The 26,180-nt window shown below is 41.7% G+C and overlaps 1 protein-coding gene across 3 annotated transcripts; it reads left to right on the top strand.

Moving 5' to 3' along the window:
- The first annotated feature begins 313 nt into the window (after positions 1-313).
- On the top strand, positions 314-24,302 carry ADGRF4 (adhesion G protein-coupled receptor F4). Of its 3 annotated transcripts, none has more exons than XM_014834685.3 (10): positions 314-580; positions 8,736-8,844; positions 9,735-9,789; positions 12,102-12,253; positions 13,929-14,180; positions 15,274-16,653; positions 19,114-19,155; positions 19,583-19,642; positions 20,684-20,740; positions 23,543-24,302. In XM_014834685.3, the coding sequence occupies exons 2-9, from the start codon at positions 8,758-8,760 to the stop codon at positions 20,729-20,731; spliced, it is 2,076 nt and encodes a 691-aa protein (XP_014690171.1). In that variant the 5' UTR covers positions 314-580; positions 8,736-8,757; the 3' UTR covers positions 20,732-20,740; positions 23,543-24,302. The 3 variants fall into 3 exon arrangements, with proteins under 3 accessions (XP_014690171.1, XP_014690173.1, XP_070370890.1); XM_070514789.1 differs by lacking the exon at positions 314-580 and adding an exon at positions 1,180-1,261; XM_014834687.3 differs by lacking the exon at positions 13,929-14,180 and having other exon boundaries at positions 358-580.
- Positions 24,303-26,180: the final 1,878 nt, after the last annotated feature.

The raw sequence follows: 26,180 nt of genomic DNA, 5'->3' as shown, positions 1-26,180 counted from the left end.
TTTGGTGCTAAGGTAGGGGTTAGATCACAATTTACTGATCAATTTCCTAGCCAATTTTTTTCCAAGTTCTACATCAGTACAGAAAAAATGTGATAGCCTTTTATCATCATCTACAATAGTGCCACAACCTTGCACTTTATCCCCCAAGTTCTAATTACACCAGTGCAGTCCATGCAACTCAGAGTCTCCTGTGATCATCTGAGATAAAGATGAGGAAATTAAAAGCCAAACAAATGACTCATTTTAATAGATTTGCTTCAGACAAGACAAACCTGTAATTTCTCTTAGGCGTGCTTGATGGACCCATTGCGGAGTGAATCATAGACTTATACAAGCCTTGAAACCCTGGGCAGCTTTACAGTTCTCACATTGGCTTCTTACAACAGGCAGCTGGTTTGCACTGGGGCCTCCTGGACTTCACTTTCAAAAATGAAGAAGCTGGATCACAGCCACTGAAGGGAGAGTGTGGGAGGGGCCAGGGTGGGCACGCGTGATGGTGGGGCACGATGGTGGGAAGCTCAGTGCCGACCTCCCTGCTGGGTGATTCTCTTCCTCTGGGCTGCTGGATCTCCTGAATGCCGTGAGTACACCTACCCTGCCAACACCTTTTTCCTACTGACAACAGGACTGTTTTTGCACACATTCCGGAATGGGGAAGACGGATGATTTATGACGGTATTTTCTGGAATGCTTGATTCTGCAGGAAGGTTCTCTGACATTATTTACAAATTGGCTAGCTCATGGTTGGAGGATTTCCTAAGTCTCTTTTACATTTGTTTTTCCTTAAAAAGTCATTCGTCAGGTTCTAATTGCTCACTCCTAGGAGTGAAATGGCAAAGAACTCTTGTCAGGCAATTACACTCTGTTCCCCGATCGTCCCCCTGCTTGATAAATTGGATGAGCAAACTAGCTTTCAGTTCCCTTCCTTCAGGCTGAGTGTAAAGCTAGATGTTTTTTATAAAGCGTTCTTTAGTAGTTTCTTCTTTTAGTGGGGCTGATAAAACAGTCTTTACATCAACTTAAAAGGAAACATTTCTTCCAGGTACTGCCAGCAAAACCTTTTTGCGAAGCCATCCCCTCTCGTTTTGAATAGCCAACAGTAAGCCATTTGATGGCCTAGATTCCTTATACTCTGAGGACATTTGTGGGAGCTCTAACATGTTGAATTATCAGGTGATATTTTTTTTTAGAACCGGCATTCCAGTGAGCTTTCTTCACAAAGCAAAGCAATTACCCCACATATCAATTTCTCTAAAATCATGTAAGTATGAAGATAGTTGGTGAAATGCTGGATGCTTTCCAACTCTGAAATTATATGATTCTTCTGATTTATCAGAATTTGAGTCCAGATTGCAATTCTCAGAAAAGTTGCTGAGCTGCAAAGAGCTTAGCTGGCAGCTGTCTAAAGTAGCTGAGGATGAGAGGGTTCTGATTGTAATAGATCTTTTGTATCTTTCTTTCCCCCAAAGCTCTTTCTGAAATAGCTCATCCATGGCAAGGGAGAACTGGTAAGAGTGACAGAATACATTCTGCTATTGAGGCCAAGAAACACACAAACAACTTGTTTAGCCATCTGACTGTGTAGACGAGTCATACAGTTGTGAAATTCGGCTGAGGGGAAAACAGACACACACACACACATACCTGAAATGTGCGTCACCTGACTGCAAGTTTCCCACCCTCCAGTTAACCTTCCTGAACCGGTCCTTCCCATCAATGGGGTTGGCCCAGGAGTGCGAGGTGAGCTGCTGCCTAGAAGGTTAGCAAACGAGTGAGGATAGGCCCTCCCTCTCACCTTGGGGTGAAGTTCAGTGGAGAGGAACACTTTGGGAAAGTGTCTACTCAGTTTACAGACATTCCCATCCAGCTCACCTGAGGGTGTTTTGCACTAAGAGTTTGAGAAATCACACTTTTTGACGCCAGCCTTCCTTCCCGACTGCAGTTACAGTTCCCGGGCTGTACCTTTCTTCCTGATCCCAGCCCTTGCTCAATGTGTCTAGACAGGTGTTTAGACAGCGTGTTCAGACAGGTACCTCAGACTGTGTGAGCCATCTCCTGCAGTTCCTTCTAGCATGTATCGGAAATAAGCTTCAGGACCCAGGCATACTAATTGCATTTTTGAATTCCTGCTCATTTCGAAGCTCAGCTCTAGGTATAAGGAAGATGGGACAAATAGGAGATGGTGATTAAGAACAGCCGGGGTCTTCCAGGTCTGTCCAGGGAAACAATGTTTTACGAGTTCTCACTTTGTGGCGACAGTGTGGAAAGAGACACTTGCATTGCCATGCTCGTGGCAGACATCACTAATCTAGCACGGCGTTGTCTCTTGCTGAACCTAAATGAGAGCTCATGATCCTTTTTTCACATAAGGCTCCAGGTAATACAACAAACAGGAGGTGCCTAGGAGGCCAGGAGCATTTCTACTTAGGTGTATTCCAAAATTATCTAGCGTTCCAAAGATGCTCACCTGCCCCTCTAAGCTAGAAAAGTTGCCTTGTGATTTTAAACAAAAGCTTCAGACACTGGCATCATTCTCTGGAGGGGTCATTCCCTTATTCATTCATTTATCCCAGAAATGTTTACTGAGTGTCTGTTATGCACCTTACACTCTGCTGGGTGCGGGGGACAGAGAAACGTCCCTCTATGTTCACCTCCTAACAGTGACAACCAGATTTTTTGTCTAGTCCAGTGGGTGCAGCCTAATCTCTCTCAGCTCTGGGGCTAAGAGCATGACGTCTTGTCCTCTGTTGACCACTTGTCATTAGGGCTTAGAGTGCGGGCTGGGTTGTGGGAGGGGCCCATTGCTGTGAACACCCCAGGGAGGCCAATCCTGAGACACATTCCTTCTGGGACTGATGGGTCTAGCTACATTTTTCTTTAAGCCTCTGAGGCCAGCAAGAGCTATTCTCTCTCTCTCTCTTTAACGTAATCGCTGTGGTAGAGTAGGGAGCCTGGCTTCCAGTTCAGCAGCCTAGAATTGCTGTTTATTATCAAGCAAAAAACAAAAGTGGATGGCAGTGGGTAATTCACACTTTTATAAGATGCACAGAGAGAGGTGGGCTGTGAAAGTAGGGACTCGGGACATTACCTTTATAGGTCCTGAGGAACAGTCGTTCAGGTTGCTGATTGCTTTTATTTCTGAAATGTCATCTTTCAGACACTTCAGGAACAAGACCCAGAGCTGCCTTTATTGGGTGACTAGCATAGAAACTGGAGGGAGTTTCTTTGTAAATGCCAGCTAACTCTTTGTTTACCTAATCACCACAGAGAGCCTCAGGCAAGAGTTCTTTTGCATCTTGTCTTCTCTTCCCCTTTTTTATTGAGGTAACATTGATTTATAACATTGTCTAAATTTCAGGTGTACCTCATTACATTTCGACTTCTGTACAGTCTGCGTGTTTACCATCAAAAGTCTAGTTGCCGTCTGTCGACCACACACATGGGCCCCTTTACCCCTTTAGCCCTCCCAGCCCCCTTCCCCTCTGGTAATCACCAATCTGTTCTCTGTATCTGTTCGTTTGTTTGTTTATCTTCCACTCATAAATCAGACGGAGAAAGACAAATACTATATAATTTCATTAATCCTCTTTTTTATTCTCCTTGTCTGAGTCTGTCTTCTTCTCTCTTGTGATCACGCCAAACGTCTGTTCGCCATCCCATCTATGCTTGCCTTTCCTCGCCTATTTACCCTGAGCATCATGTTTCAGGACAATTCTGACTCTTTTCATGGTTACAGATTACCTGTCCATTGCCTCCTTCTTTCAGGATTCACTAGGGCCGGAACTGTCACTCTCTGAAGGGCTACTTTGGGTCACAGTGTGAGTGACTTGAGCTCCTATGAAGGTATGAGCACAGGGACTGGCATGTGGTAGGTGCCCAACACACCCGTGAGGTGCCTGAGTCTGGATAGATGGGTGTGCTCCCCTCCAAGATAACATATTGTCCCTTGAATAGCGTCTTAAATTCCCCCAAAGCACTTTTGAGGATCAAGGAAATTTGGTAAAACCTGAGGGAAAGAGTCTTTTTATTGCAATTCTCAGCCCTTTGCTGTGTGTACGTTTGTGAGGGGGTGTGGTGCTGGTGCTGCTCCACATTGTTTCCCAAACCCATCTGACCACAGACCGCCTGAGTCTTTTTTGAGATGAGTGTTCCATAGAAACTCACTTCAGGACACAATAACTTGACCAAATACAATAGACACCAAACCTGTATTGTTTGCCTACTAAGTGTAAAGCAGGCAGATTTCCTGAATTCATAGAATATTTAAATCAGTGTATAGAAAGGTCCTCAGCATTAAGTTTCTCTTCCATCTTTTTTTTTCTTTAGCTTTTCGTGCCTGCTACAAACTGTTGGCAAACAAGCGGTGGATGATACGCATCAATCCCAGGCATAAATACGCATTGTTAGGGCACTATTCTGTCAGGGTTACGCCTTATTGTTTTTATTTTCCCCCACTGGGTATAGCCAGCAGCAGTTCTTCCCAACTAAATGTTTTCTGTCACCATCCCCAAGGGGTTTATAGAACTGGGGGTTTTATGAACTCACACAACTGTGTTGATAAACCGAACGCACTGTGAATGAGAAGTCCAAAAATGGTATAAAGGTAACTTAAGCATAATGGACACAGAATAAGTCTGGATTCTCCGTGTAGGCTGGGACCTGGCACTGACTCCAGCCACTCTTTGCTAGGAACTAGGAAACCCCTCAGCCAGGCGAGTTGGCCTTGGTTAAGTTCACATCTAGAAGCTTCTTCTTGTCTGTACTGTCCGTGTGTTGCTGCTCTTCTTCTGGACAGTTCACACTCTTCTGGGCACGTTTAATTTGATGTTTAGATTTTGTGTCCTTGTTCTTTTCTTTCCCTCATTCTTTCAAGAGATAACTTACTATATGCAGGCATTGGGCTAGGTACTGGAGAGGTACTTTATCTGTATTTGCAGCAAGTTTCCAGTTCAAAATTATGCAAAACTCAAAATTTACTTTAATTATTAAGTCTTTATCAATGGTAAATCTAAGAAAGTGTGCTTCCAGCATTCTGTTCCATGAACTATCAACCTCTGATTATGAATTACGCTGGCAATGCTTCTCTTTATTTATTTAAATTTTTGGCTGAGGAAGATTAGCCCTGAGCTAACATCTTTTGCCAATCTTACTTGTTTTTCACTTGAGGAAGATTAGCTCTGAGCTAACATCTATGCCAGTCTTCTTTTACTTTTTGTGTGGGTCACTGCCACAGCATGGCTGATGAGTGACGTAGGTCTGCACCCAGGATCTGAACCCATGAATCTGAGCCTTTGAAGAGGAACGTGCCAGACTTAACCCCTATGCTGTGTGGTCAGCCCCTCTTTTTATTTTTTAATTCCTCATTCTCAGAGCCCTTAAGCTCTGTTCGTTGTCTGCCCTGCAGAGCACTTGGGCTTTTGGCCTCAGCCAACATCTGAGTTCTGATGGGAGGGCTCCCATTCCACTCTTTCTGGTGAAAAGAGAAACAACCCAATTGGGGCTAACTTGAAAACATTTAACCATCTGAGCCATCCCTTCCAATCAAACTGGGCAAAAGTAAGAATGCTATGACTTTTCTCGAATAACACCGTTGAATATTCTCCCTCTGACATTTGTAGTAAGTGAAGGAAATTTACCATAAAATTATCATACCAAATGGTGTGTGGGTTACTTACACCAGACTATAATAACATGAATTATCAAGTAGCAAATTAATTAACTAAAACCTCCCAAACAGCCAATTGTACTCAGTTCAAAGTTTGTGTTTCTTATGGTCATGCTTATGATTTCATATTGCATATATATTTCTGCTAATAAATTTTTCTTAGTTTATATGAATACACGAAATGCAACATTATTTCATAATGTTCCACAAAGAGCACAATGATCCACAGAAAGTGCCATGACTATTGGATCCCTTTTCCCCTGAACACTGTCAGGAGTTGTGGAATTAGAGGCCCCAGCACGGGTTGGGGAAACATTTTTGGACACCATAAATCACATCACATGACTGTGCCAAATGCCTGACTTTCTTCTAGCAAGATTGGCTTTAAGCAAAGTTCCTATATTGAAAACTGTGAACAGTAAAAGTGGCCCTTCTCCTGAAGGTTTAGCAGGTATCATTACTTATAAATGCCTCCCTGTGGCTTGCCTTCACCCATTTGACTGTGCATTTCAAACAATGTTCTCCAGGGGAGAATTCCGTTTACTCTCAGCATCAGTCCTATTATTTAATCCTGAAGGTAGGTATCTTTCCTCCCTAATACGTGTACCTTGGAAGGAGATTTCAATAGAATCGTGAAGACTAGCAAAGAGAAAGGATCAAAGAGACCACTTTAGTGGAAATGAACAATTTTCAACTTGATAATGAAAATGAATCTTATAATCTATATTCCTGTTTTTCAAATTGCAGATTATAATCCATTAGAGGGTTGTGAATTCAATTTAGTGAGTGCCAACCACTTTTTGAGAGAATGTTAGATAGAATAGAGTGGAATACAAGATAAAAATCTTGGACATATCAGCGTCTTGCTGTAGGTAGGCAGGACAAGTATTTTTGCATGAAAGTTTTAAAACATAAAAATTATATATTTTTTCAGTTTTATATATGGCTGCCTATATACATACATATACAGGTCTATACACACTGGGTCACAATGTAAGATCTGTTTCTTATTGTGTCATGGTCAAAAATTTTCTAAAGCCACAGGCATATGGGAAATATATGGATACTTTTAAGACAACTTATACCGGTTCTTCTGGTACATCCTTTTGTGATAATCAGTTAAAAATCTAACCTAAACAAAATTAATATTGCAAATTGCTTATGTGCCCATCTCCCTATTTGTTGCGTATATGAGAACTTCTTTCCACACACACTGTAAGACCGTGAATTCCACACGCGTTGCCCAATACCTATGCAAATCCATTACTACACTTTGCCTGTCATTCTGCCATGTTCCCTTTCCCCTGCTTGGACTGGCTCTACAAGGTGATGGTATAAATCAAAACACTTTCCTCCCATTCATTGATTAGGAAGTCAAAGACAATTTTACAAAGACAATTTGGAAGCCTGCCTGTCAGTTCCTGCGGCTCTTCATCTCAGCAGACGGCTCCCTCGAGTCATGAAAGTCCATGTTAGTCTTGACTCCACTCAGGAAGGGTTTGATCCCAGATCAGTGAGTTTTGTCTGCTCCCTGGCCACAGCTTGCCTCCAGGGGCTGGAAAGATTAGAGTTAGTTCATCTCCACAAGGGAATTTAGAGTGTAAGGGAATTCATATTTGCTGAGGGCTTAGTTTCTGCCTGGCCTTGTTCACCAGGTACAATATGCAGATGATCTCTCTTCTCACTATTGGTTTGACTTGTCTGTGTTCCCCACTGGACATCCCTTATGGAAAAGACAGCATCTTTTACCTTTGTACCCTAGCATCTGGTATAGTTCTTGGCAAATAAGAGGCACTTGATAAATGTTTGTTGGCCAGAATGAATGATCATCCTACATTTTATGAAATGCACCAGAAAACAGGCTCAGTGAGGGACAAATCATCAATAGCAGAGATAAGGTTACAATTTAGCTATTGCTGACTCTAAAATCTATGATATTTTCATTTTGCTGCATCTGCACTTCTAGGAAAACCATTCTAAAGAACCTTCTTACCAATAAGGGGTTTTAAGTGCCACTGTTCTATGAGAAAAGTGTGAAGATACTGATCTTGATGGCATTGATGAATTTCAACTGTTGCAAAGATACTTTCTTGGAGATTTGGCTTTGAAAGGTGGAACCATCAAGTAAAAAGGGAGAAACAGAGAAGTGGCAAAAGAATAGAGTTACCTTCCAGTGCCTCTGGTTTCTCTGTACAGTAGTTTATCCCTCCATAAAAGGGAGTCTTCATGCTTGCTCCTGCAGCAGACAATGTGCGTATTTGTTTTGTTTTAAGTACTTGACTCCATATGCCTAGAGTACACGATAGGACGGTGGTTCTCATTTGGAGGTAATTTTCTCCCCCAGCACACATTTGGCAATGTCTGGAGACATTTTGACTGTCACAGCTGGAGAGAGGGCCACTCTGGCATCTAGTAGGCAAAGGCCAGGGATGTTACTAAACTGCCTACAGTTCACAAGATAGGCCCCAACAACAAAGAATCATGCAGCCAAAAATGTCAGTAGTGCCATCAGTGAGACAACCGGCTATAGAAATGAAGAAAGGCTCTCCAGCTGGACCATCTGGGTTAAACTCTTGGCTCCATCTCTTTTTATCTGATGATCTTGGGCTCATAGTTGCTCAATTCTTTGTGCCTTAGTTTCTCCATTGATAAACTGAAGATAGTAAAAGTATCATATATCACATGATTAAGTGAGTTAATACAAAGAAAGTGCTTAGAACAGTGATTGGGAAAAAGAAGTTCTTGATAAGTGTTGCTTACTATTAAAGAAACTTGTGGATTGAATAGGAAATGATGCTTTGGTGAACTTACATACATCTTTCCTGGTGCTTCCATCATTCCTGTCTGCTATTTCTAGAAAGGTCAACAGTTGGTAGAAAGTCTTTCCTTTTCTATATGTTAGCTGGCTTGAAAATCGGTATTGGTGATCTTTCACGGGGCAGGTTGTTTTGGCATGAATATCTCAGAGTACCCAGTGGGGTCACTAAGTGGTTGGTTAGTCTGCTAAATACTGTGCCAGTTGTGTGGCATTATCACCTTTAGTTAAATTCACCTTCTTTCTCTATTGCAGGTGAAGATCCTAATGTGTGAAAATGAAGTCCCAGGCCACGATGATTTGCTACTTAATGTTATTTCTGGTCACAGAATATTCTTGTTATGCATCCAAGATCCACATAAAAGTAAGTTTGATCCATTCTTATGTGGTCCCATGTGAAACCCATCAGTTCTCCTAGCTGACTAGATACACGGTAAATAACATGTCATTTTAAAGAAATTTTAAATTGACTACAATTTTACTCTTGCTAATAGTAGTTTTCTAGAGAAGGGAACAGAGAAAGGTTGAGACGTGGCTGCCACTTGGAATAGGATAGTTGCACAGTGCAACAGGGTGCAACAGTATAGTGGAAAACTCACTTTGCAAGCCACAGAGCATGTAGACAGGCAGCTGCTGAGAGAAGGAAGCATGAATCTGGCAGTTGAGCAATTTCAGTTCAGACCTTAACTTTGTTTCTCACTAGTTGTATAGGTTGCTTCCCTTCTCTGAGTCTTAATCTCCTTATCTATATTATGAAGGGTGGGTTTTTTTAAAGATAATCTTCACAGTGCTTTATAGCTACAAAAGAGTTTGTGATTCTATTATTGCAACCTAATGATTATTCCTAGTATCTGCTCATTTCTTCCTCTCTGAGGGTGTACAGTATCTGGTGGACCATATTCGCTCCATTTCACAGGTATAGTTAACACAGACAGAGAACAGCTTAGAGCTGTAATCCTCATTCTCCCTGGATACTTAAACTTTCCAAGAGATGTACCCAATCCTCTACCCTGCCCTTCAGAGCTCAAGTGACCACATCACGTTTCTAGCTCTCGTGGGGGGCAGTGTTCTCCGTCTGTGTTCACATCCGTGTTTCCCTCCGCATGTTCCTGTGATATGGGCACAGGGACCTGGTGCAGTTTTCCTTCTAGTCTTGAACACATTTTCTCTTCATATGCACATGAAGCCTCTAAGTTGACCTGAGAGAGGAGAGTCCCACAGTAAAGAGGACTTTTGGGAATTTATGTTTTACAGGATGGAGATAAACTTCAACGTCCTGAAGGGAAACCCAAGACTGCAAGGATACAAGGTATGTGGTTACAGAACAGTTTTCTTCCATTTGGAGACTGGGTAGAGTAAATGAAGGACATGGATACTGCAAGCATGTCCTCAGACCACAAGTTTTCAAAGACAAGTGGTCATTTTAAAGCCCAAAAGGGAAATCTGTTTGAACCAATGAGCTAAAAAAGAGGCAGAAGAGGGAAGAGGATAGGATTCATTCAAAGATATTTTCAGGATGCTTAAATGTGTGTAACACGCTGGTGCTGAGAGGTCTACTGAAGCGATTGTAAGATAGATATTGTGTTGGTGAGACTGGTCACTCTCAGGAAGTGAGAGATAAACTATGGAGGGCATCATTAGTAGTAAGATAGTGAGATTATGTGGTTCTCACCCAAATAGTAAGGATAACTGATTCTGCACAGTCATGTCCAAGTATATTTTTGGCAGCAAATAAATCTCTAGATAGATGTGGAATTGAGAAGGGAAAGAGGGGAGAAAAGTAGCTAACATTTATTGAACATTTTTGACAAGACTGATCTAAGTGCTGTATGTGATGCTGTCTCATTCAATGTCTGTAACAACACTATGGCATCATCTCCAAACTACAAGGATGAAAAAGTTGAGAAGCACTCAGCTTAAATAACTTGAAAAAATTGATACACTTGGATAGATGTCAAAGAAAGATGCAAACCCACTTGTTTCCTTTCTCTGTGAGTGGAGTCATCCACAGAGCTGTCCAAGCCGTAAATATGGGTGCATTCCTTGAGTCACAGCCAGTCACCTCATCTTATTGATTTCAAAACCTTAATAGCTCTCAGCATCATCTGCTTCTTTCCATTCCAATGCCACCATCCTAAGGCAATTCTTCCTGGGAATACCTCAATAGTTTCATTCTTAGGTTCCTTGTCTCAAGTCAATCCACTCTACCCATGGGCCAAATTAGGTCTGCCACCAGTTTTTGTAAATAAAGTTATATTGGAACACAGCCATGTTTATTCATTTACATATTGTCTTTGGCTGCTCTCATGCTACAAAGGCAGAGTTGAGTAGTTGCAACAGAGACCATATGGCCCACAGAGCTGAAACTATTTACTCTCTGCATAGGGTTGTCATGTTTAGCAAATAAAAATTTAGAATGCTCCATTAAATTTCAATTTCAGATAAACCATGAATAATATCGCACGAATCATACGTACACTAAAAAAATATTCATTGTTTAACTGAATATTTTCAGTCGATCCTCATTATTTGTGGATTCTATATTTGCAAATTCTCTTAGTCACTGAAATTTATTTGTAACCCCCAAATCAGTACTCACAGTGCTTTTTGGATCATTCACAGACGTGCACAGAACAGCAAAAACATCGAGTCAGCTAAGGTGCATGTTCCTGGCTGAACACGGGGGCGCTCTGCCTTCCTGTTCAGCTCTCCTCCTATCAACAAGTGTTCTTTTCGTGGCCTATGTAGTGCCACGTGTTTTGCATTGTTGTGCTTTTTGTTGGTGATATTGCTCTTTAAAACGGCCCCCAAGTATAGTGCTGAAGTGCTTTTCAGTGTTCCAAAGAAGGCTGCGATGTGCCTAATGGAGAAAATGCGTGTGTTAGATAAGCTTTGCTCATGGGCCATCACGAGTTATGGTGCTAATGACTGAGCGTTCACTGCTAATGAATCAACAACTTATATTAAATAAGCTGTCTTTAAATAGAAAGAAGCTTATACATTGATGAAAATCTTATGAGCAGAAGCTCGCAGGAACCTGACTTTGTCTTTCCCGGAGGAGTGATGGTTAAGTATTTGCTAATTCAGTATTTGTGGCAGTGACTTCATAGAATATAACTACTGCAAATAGTGAGAATTGACTATATCCTAAAATAAAATTAACATTTAGCTGAGCTTCCTGTATTTTGTCTGGCAACTCTATCTCGACCTCTGCAGGAAGTTTACTACTTCCTGCTCTACGCTATTGTTTATTACCTTTCAAAGACAAATCCAATCATGTTTTCTGGTAACCCCCATGTGGGCACTGCATTCAAGGCCCTTTACAGCTTGAGCCCTGCTTTCCTTCTCATCTTCATCTCTTGCTCCTCTCTCCTCTGATACTCTGACCCAGCCTTTCTGAATGATCTGCCATTGATTCCTCCTTTCCATGTGCTGTTCATGTTGCCTAAACATCAGCTTCACAGTCTTCCTGGCAGGTCTGGCTTGTGGCTGAGGACCCAGTTCAATGTCCCTTCCTCGGGGAAGCAATCCTCAAACCCCCAGAATGAGTTAGATGCCCCTGTCAGAGTGTGGAAATGCTAATTAGGCTTCTCTCTCACTCTCTCTCTTTTCCTTTGTCAGAGAAATGCCATGGACCTTGCATCACTTCTTCCAACTGCAGCCAGCCGTGTGCTCAGCATTTTCGTGGAGAAATAGGATTTATATGTAATCAAAACAAGTGGCAAAAATCAACCGAAACCTGTACAAGCCTTTCTGTGGAAACACTCTTTGAGGTGATTCATTTGCATTTTATTGACTACAGGAGCCCATCCCCCAGGAGTTGTAGAGCCATTTTCAGTGTTTTCTGTTCAGCATGACCATAAGTCTCATATTTCCTCTTAGGAAAATCTACAGAGTGGGTTAAATTTTTCTCTTATGCTCCCTTCCTTGCCCAAATTCTCAGGTACATTTCCCTCCCCTCTCTGTCTATTTTTTCCTCTCAGAATCTTTTCTCAAAAAAATATCTGAAACTTATTTGCACAATGGTAAATGCTTGGAGGTTAAAGTTTTAGCTCTAAAGATAAATTTGCATGCCACTTATGCTAATCAATTAATCAACTGGGTTTGTCAAGAATCAAACTCATTTTGATATCTTTTCTAATATATTCAATCACTTGACCAAAAGAAAGGAGAAATGTGTGGCCCAGAGGGAATAGAAATCCAATAAATTCAACAAATCTCAGTTAAAATAAAAATCACCTCTCTTATATCCTTTCATTTAACCACCACTGCTCTCTGTCTTCCCTCCAATCCTGTAGAAGCACATGGATTTCTGCATTTCCAAAAATTTTGACAGTGGTTTGATAAAGGGATTGCCAATGCAGTCTCTCTCACTTAGCATAGGTAATCACATAGACATCCTTAATTCAAAAGTGAATTAAGTAAAGTAAAAATTATTTTTTGAGGAAGATTAGCCTTGAGCTAACATCCACCACCAATCCTCCTCTTTTTGCTGAGGAAGATTGGCCCTGAGCTAACATCTATGCCCATCTTTCTCTATTTTGTATGTGGTATGCTGGCCACAGCATGGCTTGATAAGCAGTGCCGTAGGTCCACGTCCGGGATCCAAACCGGTGAACACCGGGCCACCAAAGCAGAGCATGTGAACTTAACTGCTGCACCACCAGGCCAGCCCCAAGTGAATTAAATTTTTGCTTGACTTATCCAAAGTCACATTCTGAGGAATTCTAGGTAGAAGTATTAGGAAATGAGCAAAGAACCTTTTCTAGTGAACTCTAAACTTTTTATTTTTATTTTTTAACTTTTTCCTTTTTCTCCCCAAAGCCCCCTGGTACATAGTTGTGTATTTTTAGTTGTGGGTCCTTCTAGTTGTGGCATGTGGGACCCCGCCACAGCATGGCCTGATGAGCAGTGCCATGTCCGCGCCTAGGATTCGAACCAGTGAAACCCTGGGCCACTGAAGCAGAGTGCAGGAACTTAACCACTTGGCTATGGGGCTGGCCCCTAAACTTTTTGAAATTGCAATTCCTTAGCATTCTGTGTTTTACCTGCTAACTTCCAGAAACTACACCCCCTGAAATTCCATGTGTCTCCTCTTTAAAAAAATCTTAAAATAATTAGACAAATTTTATTTCTAGAATTTCTCCTCATCTCTGGAGAAAACTGCCTTGTTTTAAGCCTTGAGTTAAAATCACTGTCCTGAAAGCAAATTCCAATAGGAAAGGTCAGGATCCAGATTTCTGTGGGAGTTTTGGTGGAATTTCTTGTGTGTTTGTGACCCCATCTTATGCTTTCCACGCTTTTCAGCATCTAAACCACATTTTAAGACCACTTGCTTCTCTGTCTGTCTTTGCCAAGGGGATTTTTTTGTGCTTTTAGCTCCTTTGGTTTGATATATGTTAGGTGCTTAATCATTTTTGAATGAAACAACGTTTTTTAAAAAAACAGGACTCAAATAGTGCATCACGCCTTTCCGTAGCAGCACCATCCATACCTCTGCGCATTCTTGACTTTCGAGCTCCAGAGCCCATCAAGAGTGTGGCTCAGGGAATCCGCAGGAACTGTCCACTGGATTACGCCTGCATAACTGATGTTGTGAAATCATCAGAAGCCACAGCTGGGAATATTGCATTTATAGTGGAGTTATTAAGAAATATTTCTACAGACCTGTCTGATAACGTTACCCAAGAGAAAATGAAGGTATTCTTTGTTAATTCCATTAAAAAACTGACAATGTTGTTTTCAAAATATTGCATTTTAACAATTTCAAATGTACTTTTCAGGGTAACAACTATGGCAACCACAGCAACCTCAGCAACAACAATAGGCATTTTATTTCAATTTTGCATATCAATTCATTCTAGTTCATGGAAGTTTTCAAGAAGTTAGAACATGTTTTATACAGGCAATATTTTTGAACAGGCAATATTTTCAAGAAAATACTGAAAGCAAGACTGTGTCTACTCTAGTGTTTCTACAATTTCATTCTGTAGAGTACAATTGTTCTGAGAAATGCTAATGGAGTTTAGCCCTGAGCTAACATTTACTGCCAATCCTCCTCTTTTTGCTGAGGAAGACTGGCCCTGAGCTAACATCCGTGCCCATCTGCCTCTACTTTATATGTGGGATGCTACCACAGCATGGCTTGAGGAGCGGTGCATAGGTCCATGCCCGGGATCCAAACCTGCGAACCCCAGGCTGCTGAAGTGGAGTGCATGAACTTAGCTGCTGCGCCGCTGGGCTAGCCCCTGGGGTTTCCATTTTTAAAAGGGAGATCCCTAGAGCAGCAGATGTAGGTGCTCTGGGTTAAACAAAGTTAAGCAGGTTTCCTTATGGCAGGAGCTTTTAGAGTTTTTAACGTGTGAACGAGTACTTTGGTACTCTTTATAAGAGTGGGAGATACAGGGGTAGGATACACAGTATTTCTCAAACACTGGTTACCACAGAATCTACCCCTAATCCTCTCCATTAAACAATCATTAATATCTTGTGGAAAACTTGGGTTACACAGACTGCAGTTTAGAAATGCTGCCCTGAGCACGTAAGATATCGGGTGAACTTTATCTGTGATGCTTTTCATTTTATTATATTTTATTTTATTTTTAGCATTTTTAAACTTTTCTTCCCTCTCTGCAAGCTTCCTACCATGAGATTCTAATAAACAGTGAATTTGAAGAGAAATATGTCAAATAAGATCACATCATTTGATCTTCAAATATTTCAGATTTTAGAAATCAGCTTTGTGCACTAATGTGTGAACCCTGAGTATAATATCTGCTTTTCTCCATTGCAGAGCTACAGCAAAGTGGCCAACCACGTCCTGGACACAGCAGCCATTTCAAATTGGGCTTTCATTCCTTACAAAAATGCCAGCTCGGATTTGTTGCAGTCAGTGAATTTCTTTGCCAGGCAACTCCACATCCACAACGAATCTGAGAACATCGTGGATGAACTCTTCATTCAGACGAAAGGGTTTCACATCAACCACAATACCACACAGAAAAGTTTCAATTTCTCCATGAGCATGAGCAATTCAACAGAGGGCATCTTAGGAATCATTGAAATTCCCAAGGAAGAGCTGTGGAACCTGCCACCAAACACATCCCAAGCCATCAGCATAGCTTTTCCTACCTTGGGGGCCATCCTGAAAGAAGCCCACTCGCACAATGTGAGTCTTCCCAGGCCCGTAAACGGTCTGGTCCTTTCAGTGATTTTGCCCGAAAGACTGAAGCAAATATTACTCACCTTTGAGAAGATCAACAAATCCCAGAATGCCAGGGCCCAGTGTGTTGGCTGGCACTCTAGGAAAAGGAAATGGGATGAGAGTGTGTGTAAAACGACGCTGGATGTCAGGAACAAAGTGAAATGTCGGTGTAACTACACCAATGTGGTGATGTCTTTTTCCATTCTAATGTCCCCCAAATCTATAGACAACAAAGTCCTGGACTATGTCACCTGCATTGGCCTCAGCATCTCCATCCTTAGCTTGATTCTTTGTCTGATCATTGAAGCCACAGTGTGGTCCCGGGTCGTTGTGACGGAGATATCATACATGCGTCATGTGTGCATTGTGAACATAGCCGTGTCACTCCTGATTGCTAACGTGTGGTTCATCATAGCCTCTAACTTTAACAAAAAGCCCCAAGACTATAACTGGTGTGTTGCAGTGACATTTTTAAGCCACTTTTTCTACCTCTCTCTGTTTTTCTGGATGCTCTTCAAAGCACTGCTCATCATGTATGGAATATTGGTCATTTTCCGTAGGATGATCAAGTCCCGCCTGATGGTCATTGGCTTTGCCATTGGCTATGGGTGCCCGTTGATCATCGCTGTCACCACAGTTGCTATCACAATGCCAAGGAAAGCCTATGTGAGACCTGATGCCTGTTGGCTTAACTGGGACAATTCCAAAGCCCTTTTAGCATTTGTCATCCCAGCCTTGGTCATTGTGGCTGTGAATCTTGTTGTGGTTTTAGTTGTTGCTTTCAACACTCAGAGGCCCTCTATCGGCAGTTCCAAGTCTCAAGATGTGGCCATAATTATGAGGATCAGCAAAAATGTTGCCATTCTCACCCCATTGCTGGGATTGACCTGGGGTTTTGGAATAGCCACCCTCATAGAAGGCACTTCCTTGATATTCCATATAATCTTTGCCCTGCTCAATGCCTTCCAGGTAAGTTCCAAGAGGGGTACTTATTTTGTTAATTAATATTAATAGTATTTCATTTATAAAATGTTATTTCTGATTTGCTATTCTGGCTATATAACAAAAAATGGCTATGATTTAAAAATATAGAACACAAAATGTTCCTTGCATTTCCTTGCAAATCTTAGAGACATTTAGCCATGGCATCTCTCGCTCTATTGATTGTCAAGTTGGATTTAGCTGATCGGGCAGGTTGGGTGGGAATCTCCTTCCTTCTCTCCCTGCTGGTCCGTCTGTATCCCTCTTAAAGTATCAATGTCAGAAGAAGCTGACCTTCACTTACAGAGGACTAATCTTAGGTCAGGGATGTGTGAGGCTACACTCACATGTTAAGCCTCAAAACAAGCACAGTCTTTATCTTTCTCAAGAGTTTGGGAACTCAGTAAAATAACAGTCATTTTCCGTAGTAAGAAATGATGGCCTTTGCCAGGCATCTCGGGAGTTAAGCAGTCAGGAGTTCTCATCCCGCTTCCCTGCTATTCCCTGTGAAATAAATATAGGTTGTTATCCACTGAAATGGATCTTACATGTTATCTGATCTTAGAAATGTCACTTTTCTCTGCTCCTCAACTTTCCCATGTGCAATGGATCTAAAATGATCTCCATTGTCTTTTCTGGCTTAAATACTTGGTTAGGCAAGATTATCACTCTAAAAGTTGTTTTACTCCATCTTGACAACTAAGCTTGCACTTTTGGGAAGCTGTCATTAGCCAGATGGCTCCCCATACCTGTGGCGGAGTAGAAAATTTGGTAGGCTCCAATTCTTAATTACGTTTTTAATCGGGAGTTGGCAAGCTACAGCCTGCTGTGTGTTTTTGTAAGTAGTTTTATTGGAATACAGCCATACTCATTTGTTTACGTTTTGCCTATGGCTGCTTTTGAGCTACAATGGCAAAGTTGAGGGAGTTGTAACAGAGACTGTATAGCCTACAAAGCCTAAAATTTTTATTATCTGCTTCTCTAAAGAAAAATTTCTTCGAAAAAAATTTTTTTCTGACCACCGCTTTATTTATTTATTTTTTAAAGTTTGGCACCTGAGTTAATATCTGTTGCCAATCTTTTTTTCTTCTTCTCCCCAAAGTCCCCCAGTACATAGTTGTATATTCTAGTTGTGAGTGCCTCTGGTTGTGCTATGTGGGACGCCGTCTCAGCATGGCTTGATGAGCAGTGCCATGTTCATGCCCAGGATCTGAACCAGTGAAACCCTGGGCCACCCAACTGGAGCGCGCAAACTTAACCACTCAGCCACGGGGCCGGCCCCTGACCACTGCTATAAATAAAATAAATATAACTGCTCGATATAGCAGCAAAGGATTCCTATTAACATGTCGCTCTTACACCATTTAAAAACTTGATGCAAAATATAAAGCATACTTTAAAGAAATGCCAACTGAAATCAATTATATATCTTACTCATAATTCTTTAATAACTGTAGAGAACATTTATTTAACTCTTCCCCTTGAATAGATTTAAAGAGAAACCTTTGACTTAAGTGTTTTTTTTTTAATCAAAATCTCTTGGACTCACCTAAGTCTCCCCAACTCTTGAAGTTACTCTGGTGACTAATGATCTCAATCCTATTTTTACTTCATAACTCAATTAAAGCCCAGAAAGCTTATTTCTTTTTCAGATCATTTCTTTTTATCTTTTCTTGACAGGAAAAAAAAAGTACTAAAGCATTTTTAATTACATGCACCCCACTCTTCTTAGCAAGCTTTCCCTGTGACTCACATTTAAAAATTTCAGTCTTCTGATCAGTGTTTCTTCACCTTGAAACGATCCTTAGAAACCTAATGCTTCCTTCCACTCTCATGGCGGGATCTAGATTTTTCTTGGACCTCAACTCCCAACACTTAAAAAGATTGACTATCAATTATCATAATTTTATACGTGACCAAATAACTTAAACACGAAGAGACTCTGGCCTTACAGGTCTCTCTGGTCTCTCTCTTTTATGCAGAAACATCTTCCACCAGCTCAGAAGCTCTGGTTGCCTATTTCTTGATTTTTAACTCCAACTGAAAGTAAACTAGAATACAGGTTTCTTTTTCTCAAGACACTCTAATGATTGTGACTTAGAATTAGAAGATTTCGTGTTAACGCGCTACTGTCATCATGAGTAAGAACAGCTACCTTAATATTTAGAGAAAGTGAACAGACTTAATAAGGTTGAAAACTTTATCCTCCATCTCTTGCCCTTCATTCAATGTCAATGCCTCTCATACACAGACATGAAGGTGGTCCTCTTTCTTTGAGGTACGCTCAAAGATAATAGTCATCAATGCATTTTTATCAGAGTCAGTAGAAAGTGAAGTTTCTAATGCCCGATAACTGTTCTAGAAGGTATCCAGAACAGAGGTATTAAAATAACAGCTACGATATTGTCTGCAAAACTGTCCCTCATACTTCTATTGAATTTGCCACAGGGGTTCTTCATCTTGTTGTTTGGAACCATTATGGATCACAAGGTAATTTGAATTTGCTTCACTCCTTGGAAATGATTTGCATGTGGCTGAGGGAAGCAGGAGGATGCAGCAGCCTTGACCAGAGAGCATAGTCCAGGAGAGTTGAGTTTGTGGGGGTGGTTCAGGGCATCAGCTGCTAGAAAGGAAAGGAGAGAACCATACTCTGCCATTCCCTGCTCTTTATCAACTCAACAGGAGGCTGCATGTGAGTATAGCTGGTGAAAAGAATAGAAATCATAACCGGCATTTTAATCTTAATCCTAAATCTAGTTAAAACTACATCTCAATTTTTATTTAAGTCTTATTATTTGAAAAGCACTGTGCTCGGCCATCTGATGCTGCTTCTGCCAGGGTTACTGGTCTCAAATTTTTAGGACATGGGTCGGGGCCTTGGGGATGTTTCATTTCTTCACTGTCATTGCTTCTTCAGATAAGAGATGCTTTGAGGATGAGGATGTCTTCACTGAAGGGGAGATCAAGGGTAGCAGAGGTAAGCCTCTCCCTTTCGGTCTCAATACTGGAGGGTCAGTGTCCTCAACAGAGTCGTGCAGAAACAAGTATTATAGCTTAGTATTCAGGATTTGCTAGCAAAGAGAATCATTAGCACATACTTTCATTCATTCATTTCTTCACTCAACAAATTTGAAGTATCCTGCTAATGCTTAAGGTCAGTAGAATACATCTCATCAGGAGAATTTTCCACATTGGATGTATTTCAACTTGACATTTGGACCATTGAGATGGGACAACATGAACCCAGGATCATAGATTAATAAAATGTTAGAGCTGCAAAACAAGAGATGAGTTAGAAATGAGATTCTAGTCCAACCTACTCATTTCATAAGTAAGGAAACCAAGGCCCAGAGTACTTATAAGGTTTGCCCAAAGCCACCCAGCTAATCATGAGATCTAGCATTCTCCTTGCTCAGGACTTTTCAGTAAACCACACTCCCTTGGACTGAAGTATCTGTTTACTTACTGAGTTTGAAGATGACTTTTGACCAAGCTATCTGTCTTTTAAGGTACTAACTAAAATTGCCATCATTGCTGTATTAATTAGAAAGAAGTCATTTACTCAACCAACAGTTTCTCAATAAGAGCTACTTCCTTAAAAACAAACAAATAAAAAACTGGACACATTGAGAGTTAGCATTTATGGCTAGCTAGTATTGAGCGTGACTTTTACTACCATAGTGTATCTATTCTAAGATAGGCATTTTCTTCACCTTTTAATGTTTCTGATATTGGAGTGTATCTTATAATCAATGGCATGTCATGGTTTAATTGGCAATGTTTTTCTTTTTCTTTCTCAGTGGAACATAAAAATAATGATGTAGCTTACAACAGTAGATTCAGAGAAATATAATAATTTAATTCTGTGTGGCTGCCTCAATTTGGGTACTTCTCTTTATGTCTTATTTTTAAAGGTTAGTTTCTAGGTAGGCACATACATAAACATAAATATACATGCATTTTTGTCAGTGCCATCACTCATTCATATCACTGATATGTTATTTTTTTTCCCATTTAGAACGCATCATTAAGCCCAACCAATGGATCTAAATTAATGAATCGTTGAGGATGAGATGTGAGTATTAAAAACCCACAGAGAAGCTTCACTTGCAAGTTGTGACAAACCACACAGTGGCCCTTGTGAGCACACTCTCGCCTACTATGTGATGCTGGAGTGAGTGGAAGGGGACCAGGTGGACATATCTTTCTAAGAATGGAAACTTCTTTATTGCCCAGAATGTAAATGAAAAAATGCACATCTTTAAAATCTCAGTCATCTCAGTTTATATGACCAAAGCTTAAGAACACGTTTTTTTTCTGTCCTCAGTGAGAGGATGCTGTCATCACACCTGCACTGACACAAGATACACCTTGCTGTCTACAGTGCTCACCTTAATTGCATCTTGTCAGTGAGTGGTGACACTTACAATAGCCTCATTGTCGAGAAGGAAGACTTAATTGATTGAAATCACAAAGCAATAAGCCTGTCCTTCCCTAATGAAATTGGGGCCCAGAATCATTACTAAGCGGGTGTGGGCGGGGTTGCGGTAAGTTAGCTGCCTACTCACAGCCAACCTGTGAGGTGTATTTCTACACAGGTGAAATCCAGGGAAAACAAATTTTAGGCAGCCATGATGGGGAGAATAAGTCACAAAATGGCAACCAAAAGCCCGAGAGATAATAGAGGAATGTGAGCAGGGGGGATCGATCTTGGTGTGGTTTTGTCTTGGAGAGGTTTCAAGGCCTTTCTGCATGGATATAGACGAGGCTCAGAATTTTTTTTAATACTCTGGCAGCAGGCACATCCTCTTTTATATTCCTTCTTTTCTGAGTCATTGCCCATATATTGAGCAATGGGGCAAAGCAAAGTGTGGAAACAATCTCATGGAACCAAAGACACTGAGTTGGAAGAACCCTGAAGGGACCTCCTGTGTTACAGATCCGACAAACCTGATGTTGAGCTGTTGTGGGACCCTGGTACATGGTCCCGGAGAGAGGGAGAGACAGCTCTGTCATATACACTGACTAGCATGTGTTGGGTGCTGGGAAAACAAAGAGAGGAAAACACAGGCATGTTATCCTTAATTAATCATCCTCACATTCGGATTTTTATATTAGAACTTCAAAAACATTAACCCTCCCAACCTCTGCCCATTTCCTAATCCATAGGCTTCTTCCATGGTGGAATATCACTATAACATTCAGATGACCTATTAAAGCTGACCTTTCCATTAAGGTCTCAATTTGACCTATTAGGAAGTTTATTAGACTGTCTCAAGTAGAGGAGGCCCTTCCTCCAGGGGACACTGTATCCAGCCATTCTAGAGAAGAGAAGTGTGGTTGAGGTCTTATCTCCAGCTAGTCGGCCATACTTGGTTGGCTGTAGTAAAAGTTGGAGAAAACCAGTAGAAGCCAAGATCAGGACTACACTACTTACTAGACCTGGGGAGGTGTACAAAGCTTAGACTAACATTAGGAGGAAGTGGAGGAAGGAGGTGGGAATGCACTAACTCTCCAAAGAAATCCACATAATTCTTCAACTTTCAACTTCTATTTTTAAAGCTATGAGGTGGAGGATGAACTTTCAGCACACCCTCCTCTGGTGGCCCCGGGCCTATTGAATTTTCTCAGCGATGGGGGCTGGACTTTGTCCATCTGGATGCATGTGGTATCCCAGGGCTCAGGAACAATAGCTGCCACGGTGCAGACCATGTTGGTGACCCAACAAGCTTAGAAGACAGGGACCAGAAATTCACAAAGTAATCCTTCCAAGTCCAGAATTGAGAGCTGGCAGCACGAGGGAGGCATTTCAGCAGAGATTGGGGCTCCAAGCAAGAGGTTTAGGGCAGAATTACAGTTCAGGGACATGGGTGTTTGGTAAGCTGAAGGCAAGGTCACGGCCCAGGGCAGAGCCAAACCACAGGGAAAAGGCAATATTTCAGACCTTAAACCAGAATAAAAAGCTGAAGACTGACGGGGTCTCAGGAGGAAGGCAGAATTCCAGTGGCGATAAATGGGGCAGGAGGTCAGAAGTTGACTTGCAGAGAATTGAGGCCACCAATAGGTGGAAGCTCCACATACCCAAGGGACCTCAGCTAGGGTTGTTCTTACAAACAGGGTCGGGACGGGTTTTTCAGGAGGTCCTGGGATCAGGGAAAGACAGCAGAGGCGTGAAAACCAGGCAGTTTGCTTCAAGTATAGATTCTAATTAGGGGACCCCCATCTCAGGAGCCATGGGCAGGGCGGGGGCAACATCCTTATTATGAGACCGCAGCTGACAGCGCCCTCTGCTGTCCATACGAAGGGCGGGCTTTCATAGGACCCAAGGAGAGCCTGTTTCAACCAGTGTGTGAGTTCAGGGTCACCGGAAGGCTCCTCTATTCCCCTAAAATCTCTTCCACGTGTTTGTTTATGCCTGAAATTCCCTTAAAAGAACTCTACATTTCACAGTGAGAAATAGACCGACTGAGCAAATACCAGGAGAGAAACACCACGGTTTTCCATGTCAAGTTGTAAATTCAGAGTAGCCGAGCTCTTCTAGAGTCCCAGTTAGACAGTGGAGTGGGGAGAGCCAGCACTGAGTACTGAGTTCAGGGTGACGGGAGCAGCGTGGAGAAGGCAAAGGGCACAGAAAAACAAAGCTGAGAGAATAGCTTCCTACTATGTGACTTCAGGAAAATTGCTCCATGCCTCTGTGCCTCCATTCCCTCATCTGTAAAATGGGGCTAATAATAGCACATTCCTCCCGGGATGGGTGCAGGATTCAATGAGCTAACACATTAAAAACTCATTCAATAGTGTCTGGTTCAAATCACGGTATCAATATATGCCAGCTGGTATTCTTACTGTTAACCAGTGCTTCAACCATTTTGTCGAGGCTGCCCCGTTTCTCATGGATGTTCCGTGTCCTGGACTGAGAGCTGAGCTCCAGAAGACGGAAGCTGGAAGGAGGAGGGACCATCCCGCTTCCTTGGGAGACTTTCTCTTCCTGCCAGGAGCGACCCCTAAGCTGTGAGTGTGGAAACGTTTGCTGAGGAAAAACTGAGGCTAACATTTGGGCTTTAAGGAGGGGGATCTGCTGACCCTTTGATCTACCCATGACCCGCAAGAGCTTGGCTTTTTGGTCAACCTGAGCAAGATTAAGACTCAACCTGCAAGTCATTTTATGCCCTCTTCCACAAGCCTGGGGCTACTGGGCCCTGCCGGACTTGGTCTCCGTTCCCTCCTGAGGCCTGCTCGGTGACTCCAGGGCCTCGGGTCTCCATCAGTCTGCCTGGATCCTGGGCACTTTGGCAGGACAAGGGTTGGATCCAGCTTCAGGGGTAGGAGTGGGAGGGTGGGATGGCAGGGGAAACACTCATCTACTTTGGAGACAGTTAAATCATGGTAAGTTTCCTAAGGATAGGAAGCAGAAGAAAAATAGGAGGACTTTTTGATGTGTTTATTATTGCAGTTTTTTTGAGACCTTGAGTGAAATAATTTAGCTCCTAGGACTTTAGTTTCCTCGTTTGTGAAACAGGAAAAATATTCTTGTGGGTGTTATTATTATTATTTGTGTGTGTGTGTATTTAAACCACTATATATAAAAAAGATTCTGGTTGTTATTTTAAAAATAAAAATGAAAATATTTACCTTTTACAACGTGCTCATGTGTGAGTTCACTCAAGAGGGAGTTCCCATTGGTAGCACAATATTCTCGGGTGTCAACTCTGTTATCACTATACTTCAACTCATTGACCAGACCCAGAGGAGGCCCAGGAATGCAATCCTACTGTGTACTTACAAGGTGAGAACCTGGAAATATTTAGCAAACAGCACTACTGTCTTTGCAGAGATGCTCAGTGAAATTTCTATCACCAGTTTAGTTTTAAACAGCAAGCCAGTCATTAGGGCTGAAGATGGCCATGTGGGCGTGGGTAGAGCAGTCTGATCAAAGCAGAAGTCATAAAATCCATTTACTCACCCCTTTATCACAAAACACTCACACAAACAAGTGTCTACCTCTTTGCAGGGCTGCTTTCAAAACCTTTAGTACTGGCAGTTTAGAAACAAGACAAGGAATAGTTTCAAACCAAATAGTAATTATTTAAGTGATGAAATTTTCCAGTCAATTGGAAAATATGCTCCTCTCATAAAACTAAAATAAATTGTAGGTAGTGAGGGACATGAATCTAACTTCCAGATTTATAAAATTTCCTGAGCATTAATTTATTGACCCACATTTCCTTCCTGACTCTTGCCACTGTAAAAACAACTTTTATTTCTCTCAATCCAAGATCTAGAAATTCCAGAACAAGATGTAATTCCAAGGCAAATACTTGCCTTTACTTTGGTATATGTATTTGGTACTGCAAAAAGGTCAAATTAATAATTTCCTTATGCTAATAGCACTTAATCTCCTTCTTTTCCGTGTTTTTCTAAGCTCTCCATCTTTTTAGTGCATATTAAGGGAAATATGGTGCTGAGTTCTGTCAGTTCTGTCATAATGGGACATACATGTTTCTAAAAACAACCATGCTATGAAAAATTGAATTAAAACCACAGAACTTATGGAAAAAATGGGATGAAAGTATAATATATCATCATCCAGCATGATCTCAGGCAGAAATATCTTAGCCCTGAGCATCTCAGCTTGAAGATAAGTTTTCACCTAGGAATTTTTCTCTCCAGGTAATTCTCACCTTTGGACACAGCTCAATGACTCCATGGCTGTACTCCCATTGAGAAATCCATTTTTCACCTGCATCGTGTGGCCAGGTGATATTTTGTCATCTCTCCCCACCTTCCTGTAGCCCATTCATTCTATTAAGAGATGTGGCTGAAAGTTTGCATTTCAAACAGAAAGGGTGGCTTTTACTTAGTGTTTGGTTTCCCAACCCCGCTCTTCGAGAGGTAACAATCTGCTTAGGGAGTGGGCAGTTGGTTTCCAAAGAGTTACAGGATCTTTGGGAAACAGTCAGTTAATGACCCCTGAAAGAGACAAGCAGAGAATGGAACTCGTATCCTGCCCCTTTCTCACAACTTCCTCTGTGAGGGGGCCTGCTGAGTTTCGAGAATCCTCAGTACAAGATGCGATGAGCCAGCAAAGAACAGATTTTAGCTGATAAAACGAATGAAGAATGTTGAAACTCATTAAACAGGAAACAATCAAGTCTACAGAAGACATTTTTAAGACAGTGGATAGAACCTATGTTCAGACACATAAATGGGTTTTGAAAGTCAGAGAGTGAAGATCATGAACATCTCAGCCTTTGAGCCTGGGGAATTTGGGGTAGAGAAGGCGTGGATTGGGGCTTGGCTCTGTGATGCCAGATGGAAAGAAGACAGGTTTTAGAGACAGACAGATGTGTCTTCAATTCTGTCCTTTCCACATTCTAATGGGAGACTTGGGCAAGTTCTTTAGTCTCTTGGAGTCTCCTACTTTACTCATCCATGTGGAGAGTAAAGAAGCTGATGTCTACGAAAGTACCTGTCCCAGTGTCTAACACAGGGTAGACGGTTGAGAAATGTTCGTT

This window comes from Equus asinus, chromosome 8, assembly GCF_041296235.1.
Source record: "Equus asinus isolate D_3611 breed Donkey chromosome 8, EquAss-T2T_v2, whole genome shotgun sequence".
Lineage (NCBI taxonomy): Eukaryota > Metazoa > Chordata > Mammalia > Perissodactyla > Equidae > Equus > Equus asinus.
The sequence above is the reverse complement of the archived record's forward strand: the minus strand, read 5'-3'. Positions and strand labels throughout refer to the sequence as shown.

Bases quoted from the DNA above. Each gene is read 5' to 3' on its own strand.
- ADGRF4 (XM_014834685.3), top strand. From the start codon at position 8,758: ATGAAGTCCCAGGCCACGATGATTTGCTACTTAATGTTATTTCTGGTC. The intron at 9,790-12,101 runs GTATGTGGTTAC...TTCCTTTGTCAG, and splicing joins CAAGACTGCAAGGATACAAG to AGAAATGCCATGGACCTTGC. The intron at 19,156-19,582 runs GTAATTTGAATT...TTGCTTCTTCAG, and splicing joins GAACCATTATGGATCACAAG to ATAAGAGATGCTTTGAGGAT.